At 40.3% G+C, this 19,837-nt stretch overlaps 1 protein-coding gene across 14 annotated transcripts in view; it reads left to right on the top strand.

Annotated features, from left to right (window-relative positions):
• Positions 1 to 13,994, top strand: part of plekha7b (pleckstrin homology domain containing, family A member 7b) — a 98,166-nt gene extending 84,172 nt beyond the window's left edge. For 9 of the 14 annotated variants that reach the window (XM_049561307.1, XM_049561301.1, XM_049561296.1 and 6 more), the window contains 8 exons: positions 927 to 1,118; positions 1,214 to 1,328; positions 1,467 to 1,558; positions 1,844 to 2,071; positions 4,751 to 4,978; positions 5,978 to 6,111; positions 7,842 to 7,990; positions 13,358 to 13,994. In XM_049561307.1, coding sequence (XP_049417264.1) covers positions 927 to 1,118; positions 1,214 to 1,328; positions 1,467 to 1,558; positions 1,844 to 2,071; positions 4,751 to 4,978; positions 5,978 to 6,111; positions 7,842 to 7,990; positions 13,358 to 13,380 — 1,161 coding nt within the window. In that variant the 3' untranslated portion in view covers positions 13,381 to 13,994. The remainder of the gene's footprint in view (positions 1 to 926; positions 1,119 to 1,213; positions 1,329 to 1,466; positions 1,559 to 1,843; positions 2,072 to 4,750; positions 4,979 to 5,977; positions 6,112 to 7,841; positions 7,991 to 13,357) is intronic. The other 5 variants (XM_049561304.1, XM_049561270.1, XM_049561321.1 and 2 more) reach the window with 1 other exon arrangement.
• The last annotated feature ends 5,843 nt before the right edge of the window (positions 13,995 to 19,837 follow it).

Here is a 19,837-nt window from a genome sequence, read left to right as displayed (position 1 = left end):
ACTGACTGTTTTATACCATCATTGACGGCTGACTCCTCACATCCTGTCTCCTCTACTGGCCCGATAGGGGCCCCAACTGATCAACAAGTGCTAATCATATTGCAAAAGGCATTTCTGGCAATAAAAACAAGCCTTACCTAGTCTGTTGCCGGCCACATTTTGGCATCCGTCATGCTCAAAAACTGACATTCATTTTAAAGCGAAGCATCTGCAGATTAATTCCATACCTGATATGTTATGATCGACTAAAGTTAGGCACAAAATAAGAAGAATAAATTCTCGGTTTTATTATTTTTACTGCCATCTTGACTGTAAGGGAACTGAACTCTTTTTGTTCCACTGCTGTCATGCATACGTGCTGGACTCACAGCCTGCCGTTGACTCCCTGTTCCTCACCTACATGTCCCCAGACACATCTGGCAAAGGTCTGCTCTCTTTTTCATTATGAATTAGTCCAACAATTATTTTTTCCCCATTAATAAATTAATTATTCAGTTGATAAATTGACACAAAATATAGAGAGAAATCGCAGTTTCTCTGGGAAATGTCTTCAGATTGCTTAATTAGAAGTCCAACAGTCCAAGGCCCCAAAGAGGATTCAGTTTAAGAGAAAAATAGCAAACCACCACACGGCATGGTGGTGAAGTATTTAGCATTGTGGCCTCACAGCAAGGTCCTGGTGTGAACCCAGGGTGGGAGGAGTTTGCATGTTCTCCCCATGTCAGTGTGGGTTTTCTCTGGGTACTCCAGCTTCCTCCCACAGTCCAAAGACATGCAGGTTAATTGGTGACTCTAAATTGCCCATACGTGTGAATTTGAGTGTGAATGGTTGCCTGTCTCTATGTGTCAGCCTTACGATAGTCTGGTGACCTGTCCAGGGTGTTGTCACTGATGTCACGTATCTACACGTGTTGTTCTGTGTGCAGGCTGAGGAAGATGTGCCTCCCAGACCTCCTCTACCTCAGCTCTACAGTCCTGATGAGCATCCCCCTGCTGTGCCCCCGTTGCCCCGGGAGACAACGGTCATCAGACACACTTCTGTACGTGGCCTCAAACGACAGTCGGATGAACGTAAAAGGGACAGAGAGATTGGCCAGTACACTAATGGAGACAGTAAGGTACATATAGTATGTGTGTATCTTTGTATTTGTGCTGCTTAAATATATAAACTTAAGGTCCTCGTCTATTTCTGATCTCTGTCTGTGGATCTCAGGTGGAACTGAGGCCTTTCCTGAGTGATCCAGAGCTCATGGGAGCCGGAGATGGCTCCACCCACATCAGTGTCGTAGCATCTAGACATGATGGTTACCAGACGTTACCCAGCAGAGGTACGTGGATGATAGAGCCAGTAGAGCAGATTTATTTTGCTGGAGCATATCTGTTATGGTAAAACTTTTACACCAGCGTTGGCTATATTTATTGCCAACTCAAGAACAGAGTTTTAATGTTTGTTGGCTCTCTCTCAGGAGTGACTGGCTCCTCACTTAGGCTAAATCAGTCTTCAAGCATCTCCTCGTATGTGACCATCCGAAGAGCAGCCTCAGCTGCTGGCGGGAAGGTGAGGCTCCAAATTACGGATTTGTGGGACTGGACACTTTTTACACTGTTTGCTTTGTACACTGCATCTTATTCTCTCTTTATGCTCCAATTATAACCTCAGAAATGTCTAAGTTATGACACTGAATTGTCTACCATGTTCCATTTTCATTCCTTATCAACATTAGCTTTTTGCTGTAATGTTTCAGTTTTCACGTTAGGTGTGTTTTTATTTTCTTCCACCTCTTTGCCTCCTGCTGTACCTTTTGCTCATGGTATCAACCCTCTTTCCTCCCACTCCTCTCAGGAGAGACCAAAAAGTGCCTTGGAGCGTCTGTACTCCGGGGACCCGGCGCAGCAGCAGCAGCAGAGGGGGAAGATGAGCGCCGATGAGCAGCTGGAGAGGATGAAGAGGCACCAGAAGGCCCTCGTGCGGCAGCGCAAACGCACCCTGAGCCACGGAGACCGCCACGCCTCTTCGTCGTCGCGCTCCTCATCCTCATCTTCCCGCCCACTCTCAGCAGACTTGGGATCAGTATGTTACTAGAACAGTACCACACGTCACACTCTCACGCATGACGACAGCTAAACCGAGAGTGGCGATCTACAGTAGTAACGCGTGCCTTTATTCAGAACAGTCTCAGCTCCTGACATGAAGAAATGATAGAACATAATTAGTGTGGTGATTTACTGTGTGGCTCTAACTGTACTGATTTCATGCATGTTGTTTTCAGACGTTAAAAGGCCTTTTTCACAGTAGACATTTTGTCAAAGAAGGAAAAGCACAATTATTAGTAACATCAGTGCTGCTACTGTTAATCAAGTATCCCAGTAAGCCATGACAGTACAACATGCAGAATACCAGGACCCTGAAACTGAAACAGCTAAGTGGAATTCAGCCGCCATTATTATGCCTTCGCGCCAGTGACAGAGGCATTATGTTTTTGGGTTGTCTATACCTACGTACATCAGTCTGTCTCATTCTCATGGATGCGATATCTCAAGAAGGCCTTGAGTGAATGTCTTAGAATTTTGCACAAACGTCCACCTGGACTCAACGATGAACTGATTAGACTTTGGTCGTCACTGTGACCTCACAAAAGATGTTGCTGGCTGTAATACAAGAATTCATATGCTAATTATGACAAATTCATTCATTCATTTTCCATAACGGCTTATCCTGTTAGGGGGGCTGAAGCCTATGCCAGCTGACATTGGGCGAGAGGCGGGGTACACCCTGGACAGGTCACCAGACTAGACAAATAGAGAAAGACAACCATTCATGTTCACATTCACACCTACGGGCAATTTAGAGTCACCAGTTAACCTAACCTGTGTGTCTTTGGACTGTGGGAGGAAGCCGGAGTACCTGGGGAGAACCCATGCTGACACTGTGAGAACAAGCTCCACAAGGAGGGGCTCCCCCACACCAGGAACCCCCTTGCTGTGAGGCAACAATGCGAACCACTGCACCACCGTGCTGCCCCTAATTATGAAAAAATTTCATATAAATGTCTCTTAGGATAAAAAGATCATTTGATGACATTTTATATCCAAAAGGTCAAAAGTCAACTTCATAATGTTCTGCAAAAATACTTTTCTGACCATTATTCAACCCCGGACTCAGAAAGAAAAGAGGAGACATTTGTCAGGCACTGAATGATGACACTCATCTTGGCTGTGCTGATTGTATAGATCTTCTCTGCTGGCAGGGTAAAGATATGTGTGAAGCATTCATGTTTTAAAGCACTGTCAAGTGTCATGATTACGCAAACGACATGGATGTAAACTATACCTGCAACCTGACTTGTTCGCGGAGGCATACAACCGTGAGGCGGTAATTCTAGTGCTTTTCCTACTGTGACATGTCTTTATGCCTGCTGTGAAAATACACAGATAAGTAGATAACAGTTTCTGCTTTGCACTTAGTACTTTACTGTGTACAATACAAATATATCTGTCAAACAGTGTTTATTATGAAGTGGAAATAATGAAATAGGGATGTTACTCTTGTTCAAAATCTTGCCTATCACACACATAACACACTAATTACCTCAGACAAAGGCCTTCAATGACATCTGCCCCTCACATTCATCAGTCTCTAGGTATCTTTCTCATTATGCTCTGTTGTAGACTCTAACATTGCTTTAGCATCCATGTTCATCTCTCCTTACTGATTTCCTGGCTGTGGTCGCTTCCATCATGACTGTATTTTTTTTTTAACCATACTGTTCCCCCGGTGTGTGCTTTCAGAACAGCACCAACATCTTGTCTTTCCTCATTTAGATATCAATGCCTGCTGTTCTTCAATTAAATGCTGTTGCTGTCTCTGATCAGTCCATTTATGTGAGAGTGTGTGAGAGAGAGTGAAAGTGCCTACTTACTTTCTACTGACCAAAACACTGACATACACTGAGCAATTCCTATTTAAGCCAACTCATCTCAACCTAATCATGGCATTTTTCTTGCTCTTATTTTTTTTTTTTTTACTTAAATGTTCTGAGTGTTTATGGATTGGGCCCTACTGTCGTCCCATTTACCACTTCCCAGACTTTGTGAGAGGAAGCTCTTTATTTAGATAACACTAATATGTATGACGTCCATTTCATATCAAAACATAGCTGAAGTGATTTCAGTGTTTGCTCAGTGTTTTTATCTGCTAACTATTCATTAGTTAACTGGTAATTGTTAGTTATAATAAGAACACTTCCTTTTTCAAATGTGAATGTTTGCAAATAAATAAACCTTATTTTCTAATGGACTCATATTGCCATGTTTTATTATTTATCATATATTTTTTGATTGAATACACACAATATGGTTGTGTTTGGTGAAACTGTCATCAGTGTGAGTGAGGTGATCTGTCCTGTTTGTTTCAGTGGTGTTGTGCTGTCGTCTTTATCACTGTTGTAGAGAATTTACAGCATGCTGTGATTTGAGAGCATAAGCATGCATACTCAACCAATGCATGCCTCCCTCCTTTTTTTCCACACCTGTTCTCACACACACACACACACACATACACACACCCTCTCTCTCTACAGCCTTTGAAGTCATGTTAGTATCCAAGTGTTAACTAGTGTGTTGTACAGTACTTGTTACATGAAATTATGTGTGAAGGCAAGTGAAACCAGTCATTTTCAGATTTACTTGATGGTAGCGTCCTGTTATTTGTTTCACAGATTATGTTTTATTTCCTTTGTGCACTGTCCAGTGGAAGAGGGAGCAGGAGTTTGACCTGCAGTTGCTCGAGAGGGCTGTCCAGGGGGAGGAGGCGCAGGGAGTTAGGAGCGTTCAGGGGGAGGAAAGACCTCCCGAGCACAAAGAGAGACCCCGCTCCCACTCTGACGAATGGCTGACCCTGCGTTCCACAGCCACAACCCCTCCCACCCACGAGGTCGACCTGGAACCGCTAGACTATGACCTGGACCTTAACAAAGAGGTGAGTTATCTTTGTCTCAGTGAAGAAATACAGCCGAGAGAGTTTAATATCAATACAGAAATGTGATGAAGGTCACAAAGAAAACATCATGCTGAGTAGAAAAAAGAGCTGGAGTGTAACCACAGTCCAGAAAGTACAAGAAAACGATTTTCTGCACCCAAATTACAAAGATTGCTCCTTTTATTCAGCTTCCTGAACTTTGACACTGAGAGCTGAATAAAAAGAACAATCTGACTGATTTTGGTGTTTGAGGCCGTTTTTGTATTTTCTGAAACGCAGAAATACAAGAAGAGACCTTGAATTCATCAAAAGCTCGGAGCTGATCGCCTTGGCCTCCACCAAGCTGGAGAGTAAACTTAAATGAAAAAAAAAAATCTTATAAAAACTATTAAACTACAGTTCAGTCCACAAACTCTCATATAAGAGTTTTGTCATGAATACAGAGTAAGTGCAGAGTTTGGCTTAACAGGCGACGAACGACAAAAGCGGCATAAAGTCGATTATTTCCTCCACAATGTCATCCTGCAAGATACACGCCACAATGGGTAGTCAAGTGCTGCTGAACTAAACTAGCAGCTGTCAGCCTCAACTTTATTACACATTTTATTCCAAGGCATGTTGTGGAGGGCAAAAGATGTTCGCTGACCACGCAGTGAAACATTTCTGACACATTTTCGGTTGGAAATTATAGGATTGCTTGTTTGTTTCCGCAAAAATTGCAATGTCATAAAATGAGCAGTCCCCTTTTATTAGACAGTGTAAAAAAAACAACCCTAAGAGCATTGACTGGTAGAAGAAAACAGATACACTCACAAATAATGATCTTATATATCTTATATCTCATCTCTTATAATGATCAGATAGTCTCTCTTACAGTGTAATTATCAGCCTATCTTCCAGCTGTGTAAGTGGATAGATTTTTTGGGGGGTGACCTGATATCGAAGATGATGATAAAGCAACTCAGACCTTAACACACACTATATCTGGTTTTTTTGTAGCTCTCCAAGCCTCAGAAAGTTTTGATCCCGGAGCGCTATGTGGATTCAGAGCCCGAGGAGCCGCTCAGTCCGCAGGAGGTGGAGGATCGCCATCGTAAGGTGGAGCGCATCAAGAGCATCTTGGCAAAGTCCAGGTAAATAAAATGAAACGGCTTATTCTGGGTTTTTAGGAAAGCTTTTAGGGATGTAAGAAAATGTCAATACTTTTAAGTATTACAATATTATGTTTTGTGATACAGTTTTGATTCCCAAAAACTGTTTCTGTTTTTTTTTTAATGTGTTTTGATTAAAAATCCTGCAAGCATTTATATTTTTTACCTATGTAGGCAAGTGTCAATTCCTTTGCTCAGGTTGCACAAAAAGTGGTATTATGATGTTGGTTGTTACAGGGTCTGTGACAAACCCAAATGCAGATCCCACTGCTCTGATTGCATTAAACAAGAGCGTACTTTTTAATACAATTTATGTAAGGACAGTTTTCCTAGAATTAGATTTTGCAGAACAACCACCGCTCTACCCACCTTGGTCTTGGCAAGGTGCTGGAAACATCATCTAATCTAATCTAGGTCCAAACTGGTAGAAAAAGATTTCTGCACACTTACATCTAGTAAGAGTGCGGAAATCTTTTTCCACCAGTTTGGACCTAAAATTAGATTTTAAAATAATTGGAATATGTATCACCTTGAATCTTAGTTAATCTCGTGTGTAATTCACAAGCTTTAACATGATATTGATTCCATGGACAATCATGAGATATTCGCTGATATCAAAATGCCAAGATACGATTTTGATTTGATTTAATTCAGGGGGCTGCGATCAATATGAGACAATATCAGTAAATATCCTCATTGTATTTTTCTTGGGTGCTCACCATTAGGAGGTGTGCTTGGACAGAGATGGTAAAACAGATGCGCCACGGGAATTTCACAATAAAGGCATATCTTACAGATGATATGTTGATGTTTTCACTCTGCGTCGATGATATTGGATCGTTGATCATTGAATCGATTTATAATCTAGATTGATGTATCATTACACACCTATTGCTAACAGTATCGTAATATATTGCAATTTATTCAAACCAGTTTGAGCGCTTTGAATTAAGCCAACATGGAAGTGCCAAAACTGCAGTTCCTTGAATATCCACTGGGGCAAGCTGCAGAAGCGAGTCAATGTCCACTGACCCCCATATTTTAAAATGCCCAACTTTACAGCTGAAATACACATGTTTACAGCCTGGTACAAATAACAGTTTTGGTCGCTATAGCTAATTTCAACATTCATCCCAACTGTACCGGGGATGAATTTTTACATAAATGTGTATATTTAATTAAGGCTTAAAGTTCGCATATCTAAGGACGGGGTCCCTTTGAGAGACAGGCTTTCCCTGAGGTGTCGCTACAGTCTATGAGTCAGATCCACCCCTAGCTCCTCCCCAGCTCCACCCACTCTTCCAAATATGGCTCCCAAAAACAAATGGCTTCAAAACTGGAGTCCACAAACTGATGGGTGATGTCACGGTAGCTACGGACATTATTTTACACAGTCTATGATTGTAACCCCTATATTGTGATATGTATTGTATTGCCAGATTCTTGCCAATGCATAGCCCTACTTGTAGTGTGCCATTTAAACCAAAATACTCAGGTTTCAGCCCTTTGTCGGCAAACATTCACCCACCAGATGTGTCTTTGAGCAAGGTGCTAAATTTCCAGCGCCTGCAAAGGCACTGCGCTGTAGCTCAGGCTTCTCTTTGACATCACTGCAGGTGGTCATGCCCTCACAGCGATCAGTGCATTTCCACATTTGTATCAATGCATCATGTTTGTTAATTTGGTGTTCTATTTCTTTGTGCATGGGACAGTGTGCAAAACCTAACACCCACAGTGACTGTGGACAAGCCAGAGGTGGGGCTGGTGGCACTGGACTCTGCTCTACAGGAGCAGGAGAGGATCATCACCATGTCCTACGCTCTCGCCTCGGAGGCTTCACTCAAGAGCAAACTAGTCACAGGTTGGTCATTTCTACAGTTTAAAATGATTCTCTGTTTCTTTGAGCCTGTAGGTTGTTGAAGGTTATACATCTTTGCTTTATAGAGAATGTAAAAATCGTTATTCCACAGAAACACTTACAGAAATAATTACTGTAAGAAAAGAAAAAAAAAAGCTGACAGTTTTAATAAAGTTTCTCCTGGCATCAAATTGACATCTTTTGGTTTGAGAAGGGATAAAGAGAGGGAAGCAGCCTTCAAGAATGCTGGATTGATGGAGTGGAGATGAGAAGGGCGTGAGGTGCAGAGTCAAGCAATGGGGCTGTTCATTTCCTAATAACTGAACATTATTCCTTTTTAGGAGCTCAGATAGTCTCTAATTGCAATCCGTGTACAATCTTTCAGACAGGGGAGGAATAGCTTGATGAGGCCATTTTGTGTGCTGATCAATGACCCAGTCAAACTCTACTCTCCTTCTGCATACCGTTGCGGCTGCTTTGAACGTAGCTCTGAACCTGCATAAAAGACACTGCGCTCACTTTTCATCTCTTTCATACTCTACAGCAGACAGGCAAGTTCATTTTCACTGTAGCTGCAGCAGATTGTCAGCCTGTCTGCCTCACTCTCACACACACACACACACACACACACACACACACACACACACACACACACACGTATGCACACACATATCTGTCACACACAGTAACATTCAAGCTGTCAGCGTGTGTGGAAGCTTAATATGCACAGTGAGGCAAAGTCAACAATTATAACATTATTTCCAGCATAGAGAAATGTCAGAGAATATAACTGGTGGCATCTTGTCAGCGGAGACTGAATCAATGACTTTCTCTCCCTTTGGTGTTAAAGTAAGGTATGCTGGTGCACTTTCAAATCCCTGAATTAAAAGAAGAGTCTTTTCACGATATTATGCATGAGAGACTTCAATAATGCCGGCATAAAAGCAGGAATATGCAGCGCCGCACTTACGCACAGTATATATTAAAAGGGTGTTTTTTTGATTGTTGAATTTGTTATTCTGTTAAATAATTTGGTATTTTATAATTACTTGTCAGGGATATTGAAAAGAATCTTCAATTTTGTGCTGGAAAAAATTAACTACAAAATATTGATGATCAACTAAATAAACGTCCTCATGTAGTGGCTCTTCAGCTATTCATTACCTTTTTTTCTTTAAGCTGATTAAGTGTTCAAATGATTGAAAACTGAAGTAAACATCACACCGCTGCGTACAGATCACAATAAGCCTCAGTGCTGAAGATATTAACTACAGACATTTGCCCTCCTAATGGCTTTCTGCTCATCACATACTTTCAAATCATTCACTGTTTGAGATTATTAAGGAATAACATGTTCCCTAAAATAACGTCGATGTCACTTTTTTATTTGCACATGTGAAATCTGGTAAAAGCAAAAGCCTATAAGATTGACAACACATGTAAATGTGCTGTTGATGAGGCCATCTGAGATGTTCTTGTACGTACACTGGATCTTTTTACATTCACCTTTATTAACCAAAAATTAATCTGCAACTGCTTTGGTAATTGATGAATCAATTAAGTAATTTGATCAAGCTGAAGTGGCAAATTTAAGGATTAAGGATTTAATGCTTTTCTTTGTTATATATGATCACAAACTTAATATTTTGGGGTTTTGGACTAATGGTTGGACAAAACAAGACATTTAAAGACACTGCCATTTTATAGCCAAAATAATTAGTGGATAAGAGACAATTATTGCCATATTAATCTAAGAAAATAATTGTTATTTGCGGCCCTGACCTCCACACATCCTGGTGTTTATGGTGCATTACATTTATGCAATTTAGTGACATTTTTTGAAATCTGAATTTTCTTTTTTTGGTATCCGTCAGCATTAAATATTTTTCGGTTAATATGACAACAAACACAGAAATGTGTTAGCCGTCAGAGATTTGTCTTTATACTGGGACTGTCAAGGACTAGGATCCTTATTTTGGGTATGAAGTAGTTTGTTAATTAGTTTTTGGATTCACTGATTAAAGCTTTTACATGCTAAGTGTCAGAAAATAGTGGAAAAAAAAAGCTATTTTAATTCCCCAGTGTCCAAGGTGACATCTTTAAATTGCTTATTATTAATTATCTGTAAATCGACTAATAAATTAATCCAAGCTCTGGAGTTAATGCCGTGATTGTTAATCTTTTAATACATCCAATTGTATCTTGCCACTGTGGGCAATGCTGTGTAAGGGCACAGGTTTTGTTTCAACACTGGTGGGGAAGGACACATGAAACGGCAAGTTCTCCGACAGAATAGTTTTGAACATTAAACACTACATTTCCTGAATTCCGGTGAATTTTTATGCACCGATTTGTGTCTTTTCTGCATCAATGTATTGTGTAAATGACTTTAATTTTGTGAAAGTGAAAATCCTCTAGTATTTTAATGTTTTTTTCTGGAGTGAGGGCAAGTCCACATGTAAATATTGAGAGGGACCCCCTCCCCCCCAAAAGCTACCCCTAGGATTGAGCAGGACTGTTTCATGGCAATATTGGATTTGCAGCATCAATGTAATGGAGTACCGTGATTTGTCAGGTGCTTATTTAAATTGACTTTCCAGAAAAATGGCACACATAGTGACACTAGATTTTATCCACGTCGCCCACCCCCAGTGTCATGAGTACGTAGAACACAGGAAGTAAAAGTGTAGTTGTGTCCTCTCAGAAAAAACATTACGTGGTTCTCAGCCTTCCAATGTCCCAGAACTGCCCATTTGACTAACAAACCAATGTCCTTTTCTCCCTCTCTGTTTTCCTCCTGTCCTCTCCTCCATAGTTTCACCACAGGCTAACACCCCCACCTCTCCTTCCCCACCTCCACCTCCACCTCCCCTTCCTCCTCCTCCTCCTCCTCCTCCTCTTCCTCCTGTTTCTCCCGTTCCTCCTGTATCTCTGGCACCACCCTCTCCTCTAAGCAACGGGATTCACTACACGTTTGTCTAATCCTGAGAAATAAAGTAAGGCCTAACTGCATGTTTTACGCTGCTAATGTTTTCGAGGCCTCGCTAATTCTCTGTAACACGGGGCTCCTGTGTGCTTTGCACCTCACTGCATGCTCGCTGCTCTGTTGTGATTGTAGGAAACACATCTTGTCTGGGTTTGGGAAGCCCTGCCTCTGCTCCCATTATAATCAAAACAAACATCTGCAGGCAGCCGGCTCATCCCACTGTGATAATTGTGTGTAAATTGTTTTTCTTTCTTTTTTTTTTTTTTCTTTTTGTACCACTGCCAAAATATTTATGGATGGTTGAGGAAAGAAAGGAGTCAGACTCAAACGAACATGACTGTTTGTAGCATTGTGTATAATTAACAAAAGAGACACCTTTTGATTTAGCACCTTGACAGTTCAGCAGTCAGCACAGCTGCATTCACAGCACCAATTAGCTCCCCATCTGTAGCCGCGCCGCGATATGTCAGGAAGGAACAGCACATATCACTGTTGATACTGTAAACACAGAAAGAGGGTTTATGTCATTTTACTATCTTATTAAATAAATTGTATCCATCAGCAAATAATGACAAATATTCAGTTACTAAATTTTAGTTTCCGAATTTGTAGTGATTTATTCACATGGCTATTAGCCCTCCATGGACAGATATGTATGAAATAAACTGCTGGATGGAGATTAGATAAGGTACTGCACAACACACACACACACACACACACACACACACACAGAGTAACAAAGTGTCCATCCAGCTGCAGCTGACCTTTGACCTTTTAGTATCATGTCATGTCAGAAGAGCATGAAATGACTCCCTGTCAGCCTGGCATGGCTTGATATGTTATTACCTGCTGTATGGGGAATCTATATTCCTTGAGAACTTGTGTGTGACTGCATGCTTTGCTGTGTGTCGTTAAACTGTGTTGCATATTTCCCACACTTCTTTCCCAGAGCTGTCTCATCACACGTTCAGGTCTGCTGTTAGAGACGGACTGTGATGTGTAGTTGGTTTGTAGAAGTTGCTCTGCCACTTTACAGTTGTGTGTCTGTTCTAATGATCAGAACGACAGACAGTTGGATTCAGAACCTACACCTAGCTGGCCACCAACGTCACTAGACACTGATAGTTGGCTGAATTTAGGTTTTAACGTCGGGTGACCAAAATTCAGTGTCAAGATAATGCCAATGTTAATTTGATGTAGAATACTGACAACAGATGACGTTGATATTTTGCTGGTTTTAAGTTGTGTTGTAAAGTATCCAAAATCCAATGTCTTCCTAATGTCTCATGCCAATCTTACATAGAATCGGCAAAACGTCATAACATTAACATCAGCACAACATCAAATTCTAACTTCGTAAGACATTTAAAATATCCTCAACTTGATTTTCATTCCAACATCAGATTGCAACATTTTTCTGACATCACAGTGACATACAGTGCCAGCTGGGACAACACAAAGATATGTTTATCAGTGCTGTATAGTGGTCAGCACTGTTGCCTCGTAGCAAGAGGGTTCCTGGTTTGGTGGGGCGGTGGAGTTTGCATGTTCTCCCTGTGTCACTGTGGGTTTTCTCAGGGTACTCCAGCTTCCTCCCACAGTCCAAAGACATGCAGGTTAATTGGTGACTCTAAATTGTCCGTACATGTGAATGGTTGTCTGTCTCTATGTGTCAGCCCTGTGATAGTCTGGCGACCTGTCCAGAGTGTACCCTGCCTCTCGCCCAATGTCAGCTGGGATAGGCTCCAGCACCCCTGCGACCCTCAAGAGGATAAGCGGTTACGGAAAATGAATGAATGAATGTTTTGTTAACAGTTGTAGTGTGTCTGCAGAACTGTTCACCAGCCAGTAGTGTGGCTAGTGTAGCCAGTGCTTTAACACTATACTATATAGATAGACTGTAAAACTGTATTTTAACTGAGAATTTTAATTGAGAAAGAGTATGAGAGGATTTGTGTTTGTACATAATGAATGTATCAGTGCAAAATACAGAAACTTTTTTTTGCATTTTGTACTGATAATATCTACAATTAACTGTTCTTCACTGTCTTAGTACTGTCTCAGTAATGTAGCTTTAGTTTGATGTGGTTGGCAGGAGGATATAGGGTTTAGGGTAGGTGTTGACCTGACTATTACATTCTCTATGTCAAGGAGCAAATATTTGCTTAATGTTGCATGTGTTTTCAGTCATTGTGCATGGAAAGGATCGACCTCTTAAGGCAGTAAGAGCCCGCTTTTTTGGATTCATTCATTTGTGGCTCCAAAACATGAAAGAAAGACAAAGTATTAAGTCATTTTGATGGATTCTGCTGTCATGGTTTTCTTGTTTTCTGATATTTTCTGTTCCTGTACTCACTTTGCCTTTCTCTCTCGTCACTTCTCAGCTCAAGCAATTTCTGGACACTGAGGTGCTACTTCACAACGACAACAAACATTCTGTAAGAAAAGGATTTTATGGACATTTACACCTTTCCATACAGCAGTACAAGAACTGTACTAAACATTTAACCTGCTCTCTGAGGCCCACGCAGCACTGACTCATTGCTCGAAGTGACAGAAGAATGGATGACGTCGCAGTGGGAGCTGCCGTGCTTATTAACTATGGAAGAGTCTAATAAGATGTTAATCTCATAATAATATTTTCTACATGTTACTGCACTTTGAATCGTACACTGTATCATGTTTTCAAGGTATGACTGAGTTGCTTTTACTTGCAGTGTGATCTCAACTGGGAACTTGTCTGTGTCTTTTGTGTTTCACGTCAGGTACAGAATGTTAAGAACAAGAGGTACTAAAAGCATCATGATGGTAGTATTTTTGTCGAAACTCAGATAATATTCTTACACCAAACCACTTGAAATATCATATGTACGTACCTGTAGCACTGCCAGTCTCCTTTTAGCTTGCCAAAATGAATTTTATTTTTGCTTACATCAGGACGGAAAATAACCTTTAACATATTTTCTGTGTGACTGGGGAAGGTTGCACAATGGAAATTTATAAAAATGTGAATATTAAAGATATTAACACAATATCTAAATCATTGCACGAGTATTTATTTCATTTTTATCTCACGTTTATTTGAATGAGTTGAAACCCATACAGGCTCAGCTGTCTGATGACAATATCATATCAGCCAGAAGTATTAAATTTGTGTTATTTAAAGGACATTCAATGATCTATGACCTGTTTATAAAACACTTTACACTGCATTATAACTGACTTCATTTAGAAATCAGACTAAGAAAGGCAACGTTTACATAAATGACTAACATTTAACCTGAAATAGCCTTTGTTCTTTATTAAATTTCACTGATGCGTTCATTGAGCGCATCTTTATTCTAATCATGTACAAAGGAAAAGTACAAAATGTGCACTCATCATAGCTCTGAGATTCTCTTTGAACCTCCACATTGATTGCCTTGACCTATTAAACTTCATTCTATTATTTGAAAAGGGAACCAAACTATGGCATGCTCAAAGGAGGTGAAGTTTCAATACAAAAAAAGAGAGGCTTCTTGAAATGTTTCTTAAGTTCAAAGCTTTTTCCAGCTCAAAAGGGCATTTTTAATTCCGTGTATTTTCCACCAAGAAGGTGGATACTAATAACTCTGAACTACAGAATTCATATCTTTAAATCATGAACTATGTCTCCGTTGCAATTGTAAAAGAAACCTCTGAGAAGTACATGTATTGACCTTCTGATTCAAAAAGAATATAGAGAAAATGTTTTCTCAATAGAAAGTGCAACTGTGCTGTTATTCCGCAGTTTTCAACACAAATATTACATTTATTATGAATCACCCTACATGCGCTGATCGGCTGTGATGCACACGCTTTTAGTGGATACAGCGCCTGCGTCTTCCTTCCTTCGCTTGTCTGATAGTGAGCCGTTGTGTTGCGGCTCCCTCCCCAAGTGACATCTTCATCTTTAATTGGGGAGTAATTACTTTCACTCGTCTGCATCGTGGTGCGCTTTGAGAAAAAAAAAAAAAAAAAAAAACACCTGAGAGAGGAGGCTGCACCTCCCTCAGCAGACACATCCTCTCTGCCTCCATCTCCATCTCTCCTCCAGGATTGGGGGCCCCACAGCGCCTGTTGGCCCTGGTGGCTAGAAGACCCATCACATCCTCTGTTCTGCTTATTTTGCAATAAAATGGGATGTTTTTCCCTCCTCCTGCAAAAATTCACCCAAGACCCTCCACTGAGGATTGTGGCATTTCCATGTATTGACGTTTGGCTGGTGGTTCATATACATTTGTTATTCTATGCTCTGGACTTCAAAGAGAATGAAAGAGGGCCTATTATGCTAATTGGGTCCTGTTCTGTTAAACGCAATCAAGGCCTCCCGCATTAATCCTTAACTAAATACTTACTGGATTCAGAAATGCTTTTTTCAGAAGCAGAGACGGAGACACATACTGCTCAGTTTCCTGACAGGGATGTTTGTTAGAGTAGTTTCTACAGAGGAGAGTAAAATATAATAAGTAGCAGTAAATGAAATGTCTCATTTTAAACTGCAAAAGTAAAAGTGCTTTGTATCAATGTTTGAAGTCTACTTCAGATGAGTCTGGATGAGTTAAAGCTTTGAGCTGTGCTGCTTTTCTTGTCAGGGTTCCTTTTTGCCAGGTCTGTGTTGAAAGGAAGAGCCCATTGAGACCATGCTGAGGAGTCCGACCTTGTTCTCAGGTCTATATTGTTCCCTGCACTGCACACTGCATTTGTAACGTATTCACAGTTTTCCTCTGACAGGGGAAGAGAAAAGAGAAACCCTACCCTAATTCCCAGTGATACCTATTTCCATCACATAAATATTATTGTTACTCGCTGTGAACGTCTGAGGATTAGATTACAGTGGAAACACAGCCGGCGCCTCCTTTGCACGCTGTGGGGATCCAGATTGTAGTCCAATTGTACAAATACAAAACCAAGGAAGCCGATGCAATAGGTGCTTTGATTTCAAAATAGTATTTTATGCTGTTTTATCATTTCCAAGCTCCACATACGGTACATTTTTTAATATGTAAGAAATGGAATGGTGATTTGTTGAATAATTGAAGAGTTAGGAATCACTGAATATTCTTCCCAATGTGCATGCTATAAAAAGAATAGAGAGAAGGCTGGATAACAGTCACACTGCAGCACATTGACCTGACTGTTTGCACTCACTAAAACAATGCATTTATTTCAAAGGTTTTACTGTTGTGATGTCACTTGGGAGACAACGCCAATGTAAAAAATATTAAATATTGTATAAAACGTTTACAGGCTTAATATATTAAACAGCAGGAGAACACAATTCCTTCAACATAAATGATTAAGTGTGTGTTGAGAAAGTGCTGTGTTACATTAAACAATGAATTAATCTCGTGTCCCTTAAACGGAAGGCTTTTACAATACCTACAGTGAATTGGGCTTTTTGTACATAAAAGCAATTGCTTTGTAAATGAACCAAATGCCCCTGGGCCTCCTCTTTAATCTAGCTGCTCTGTGTGCACATACTCACTGATCTAAGTGAAATTTACTACGTACAGCGACTACGGATCTACACTGCACTATCATGGTCTCTTTCTTCCATCAGTCTTTGTTTAAGAGACAGAAAAATCATGTTCTGAGATGCATTTGATGAAACTTAAAAACACAAAGGTTGTAGAAGAATAAGATTTCCCCTAACCTGACTCTTAACCAAGCCTCAGATAACAACACTGCAAGTAATGAAATCAGAAATACATACAGCATCATAAACAATTGCCTTAAAGTGTATCCATGAGTACTACACGGTTGATATTTGTAGTAATGTTGGCATGGGCTGTATGATGGTGTCCCTGATAAGTATATAATTAGAATTGGCATGTTGCACTCCTTATTTCAACATGATTAATCAGTGGTTCTCTGTTAACTTGAAAGGAAATATTAGATCCTGACTAAACTTTGATGAAATCCAGAGTTACAAGTAAGAGATTTGGGTCAACTAATGAGAACAGAGCGTCCCACTTTGCAAGTCCAATTGGGAGAGAGGCGATTTGCATGTATGCAAATAGTGTTTGAGTTAATTGCATAACTTGGCATTCAGTAATGACTAAAAAGTGTTGGTGTTGTGGATGTTGGTCCGTTACAACTGGACCATGTCGGCGGTTGTGACCGTTGGCAGGAGTCGCCTCGCTGATGGCAGGTCAGGGTGTTCACGGAAGTTTGTGTGGGGTTGTACGTTTCTTACGGTGTGTTATCAAGTTACACTTTTTACAGATCATGCAACAAAAACTCAGGACAATGCTTTAACATGAGCTGGGTGACGGTTTACAAGGCAAGATCAACATAGTCATAGGCGTAGATTTTAGGGGGTATACACTGGGGACTTTAATATTTAGAACATGTGTATTTGTCCCATGAAGAACATGAAAGTAGCAGAAGACATTAACACCATAACGTGATGCAGAAAAGTCACAAATCAGTGCATAAACATTCACCAGAATGCAAGAAATGAAGTGTTTGATGCTCAAAATTTTCTGGCAGAGGACCCTCAAACACCACATTGTCATATGGTACTCAAGTCACTTGTTTTGCTCACTGTCATGAGGGTAAATGTTGAGCAGAGCGGCCAGAAAGATATCCTCTATACAGAGACCTCTACGACCTCATGAGCTTAGTTTTGCTTCTAGATGAAAATTCCATCACTTGTCCATAGTGGAAAAGGTGAGTCTGCTCATCAGCATGTTTTCTGAAGTCAGGATAAGAATATATGAAGTAAAAATGTCCCTCAGTTTGAATACTAAAATTTTTTTTTATGGTTATGCACATGTACCAATCTTTTGAATGTTAGAGTTTAAATTATATAATGAATAACAAGTATTTATACACTGGTAATAGTTTTACAGTGTGTTTTACAGTAACATACTTTTAACCTGTTCACATGCAGGCAGCTTTAGAAGTATTTATTAATGTGTTTAAAACCAGCGTGATTCAATATGACTACTACTAACTGTGTTACAGGGCCGTAATCACCTATTTAACATTGGGGGGGACCATTTTCAATCAACACCCTGTAATCCAGCCCACCAGGGGAATTCCCCTCAGAAGTTTTTAGAAACTTAAACATTTTGAAACAAAAATATCAGAGGTCCCAATGACTGAGGCAGCCAGCATATACACATAAGTGCACACGCTGACTTATTAACTGACATTTTATACCATGACATGTTTAATTACTTTTTATGGTTAACTATGGTATGATTTTTTTAATGATCTTTTTCATACTGACACATTACAAAACTATGAATTGAAAGTGAAATAGCCGACATAATGCTCATATGACATTCTTGTCTCCCACTTTTAACACATTGAATAGTGATGATACAGAGAGACAATACAGTGTTTGACATTGATTGAAGCTACCTACAGCTGTCACCTAAAAGCTTCCGCTGGGGTACGACAACTTGGACAAACCACACGTAGAGCTGCAGCACACCGTACTACTAGAGCCAGTAGTGATAATAATATAAAGGCAACTTATTGAGTTTATTTATGGTTATAATTACGGCTGCTAACTGATTATTCTGGACAGCAGTGCATGGTTGCCTTTCCTGGCATGGCTAAGTTTTCAAATATCTTGTGCAATATTTTTCACTACATTATGTGCAATATTATTCTTCAATATCATGTTCACTTGTCAATGTAGTGCAGTGTTGTTTCCTCAGTCATGTGCAGTACTACTTCTCAGTGTTATATCATATTCAATATAACACTGATTATCAGGAGCAGTCTGTTTTTCTCCACCATTTTAGTTCATTTTTAGTAACTGTTGTACTTATCATACTCCTATTGTGACTCGATTAGGCACCGGTTTTTGCTTTCGCCCCTTGAAAACACTTCTTATCTTGTATATTTTGCCAGATATTTCGTACACTATTGTTCTAAAACGTGGCCCAGTGAGTGACCCTGACCCGGGGAATCTACTGGTTGGTACTGGCTGAATTGTGGTTACTGTCATTTGAAGCATTCTCTGACACAAAAATTTCCTTCAGGGTAAATGAAGTTCAGTTGAATTGAATGATCTGATTTTACAGCAGTTCTGAATGCCTCATAAGAGGAGATACAGTTGTTAAGACATTCATAAACACTTGAAGAATGCCCTTATATCTGCACCACAGTGTGTTATGGGGCGTAATAAACATTTAGTAATTGTTTCTATGCTTTTTATACATGTTAAATGGCGGGGTTAAAATAAAGTGTTACTGTTAAAGAGGCTGGCCCGTGTCCTGACACACGTTAGCCTCATGTTGGTTTAATGTCACGCTCAAAGCTTTAAAGCAGAACTTTTTTTTCTGTCATAATGGAGATAATTGTGACTCCTCATCGAGAATACAAATCACTGTATTCCTGAGCATGAATCACTCGCACACCTTTGAAACCTGCTCTGGTTGCACTGTAATCAAAGCCGCCCCCCCTCCCTCCCCAACCTCCACCCCCACCCCCCCACCCCTCTCATCCTCACTCACTGACTGAATGGTGTTCTCTAATTAACCATGCAGAACAGGAGAAGAACACATGTTAATTTAATGTAACAAAAATGTTGATTTTCATGCACTCTCCTTTTCAAATATTTATGGGCTAGACTTGAATTTCAAGATGCATCAAAGACTCACAGGGTATGCAAATGTGTCTGCCTTACCCCCCAACAAGTTGGACTGTCTTTTGCTCCTCATGCGGGCTTTACGCACTCCACCATCTGAGCTGTAAAGAGGAAGCCATCGCAGTTGCCTCTATAGAAATAGTACTGTAGTCTATATTTGTGCACGCTGGCACCTGCTCAGCTGCAACCATAAGTCACCATGCTTTACTGTACGTGTTACAACCTGCTGGTAAAT

The sequence above is a fragment of the Epinephelus fuscoguttatus genome, linkage group LG2 (assembly GCF_011397635.1).
Source record: "Epinephelus fuscoguttatus linkage group LG2, E.fuscoguttatus.final_Chr_v1".
In the NCBI taxonomy this organism is placed as follows: Eukaryota; Metazoa; Chordata; class Actinopteri; order Perciformes; family Serranidae; genus Epinephelus; species Epinephelus fuscoguttatus.
This window is presented reverse-complemented; position numbering and strand designations above follow the sequence as displayed.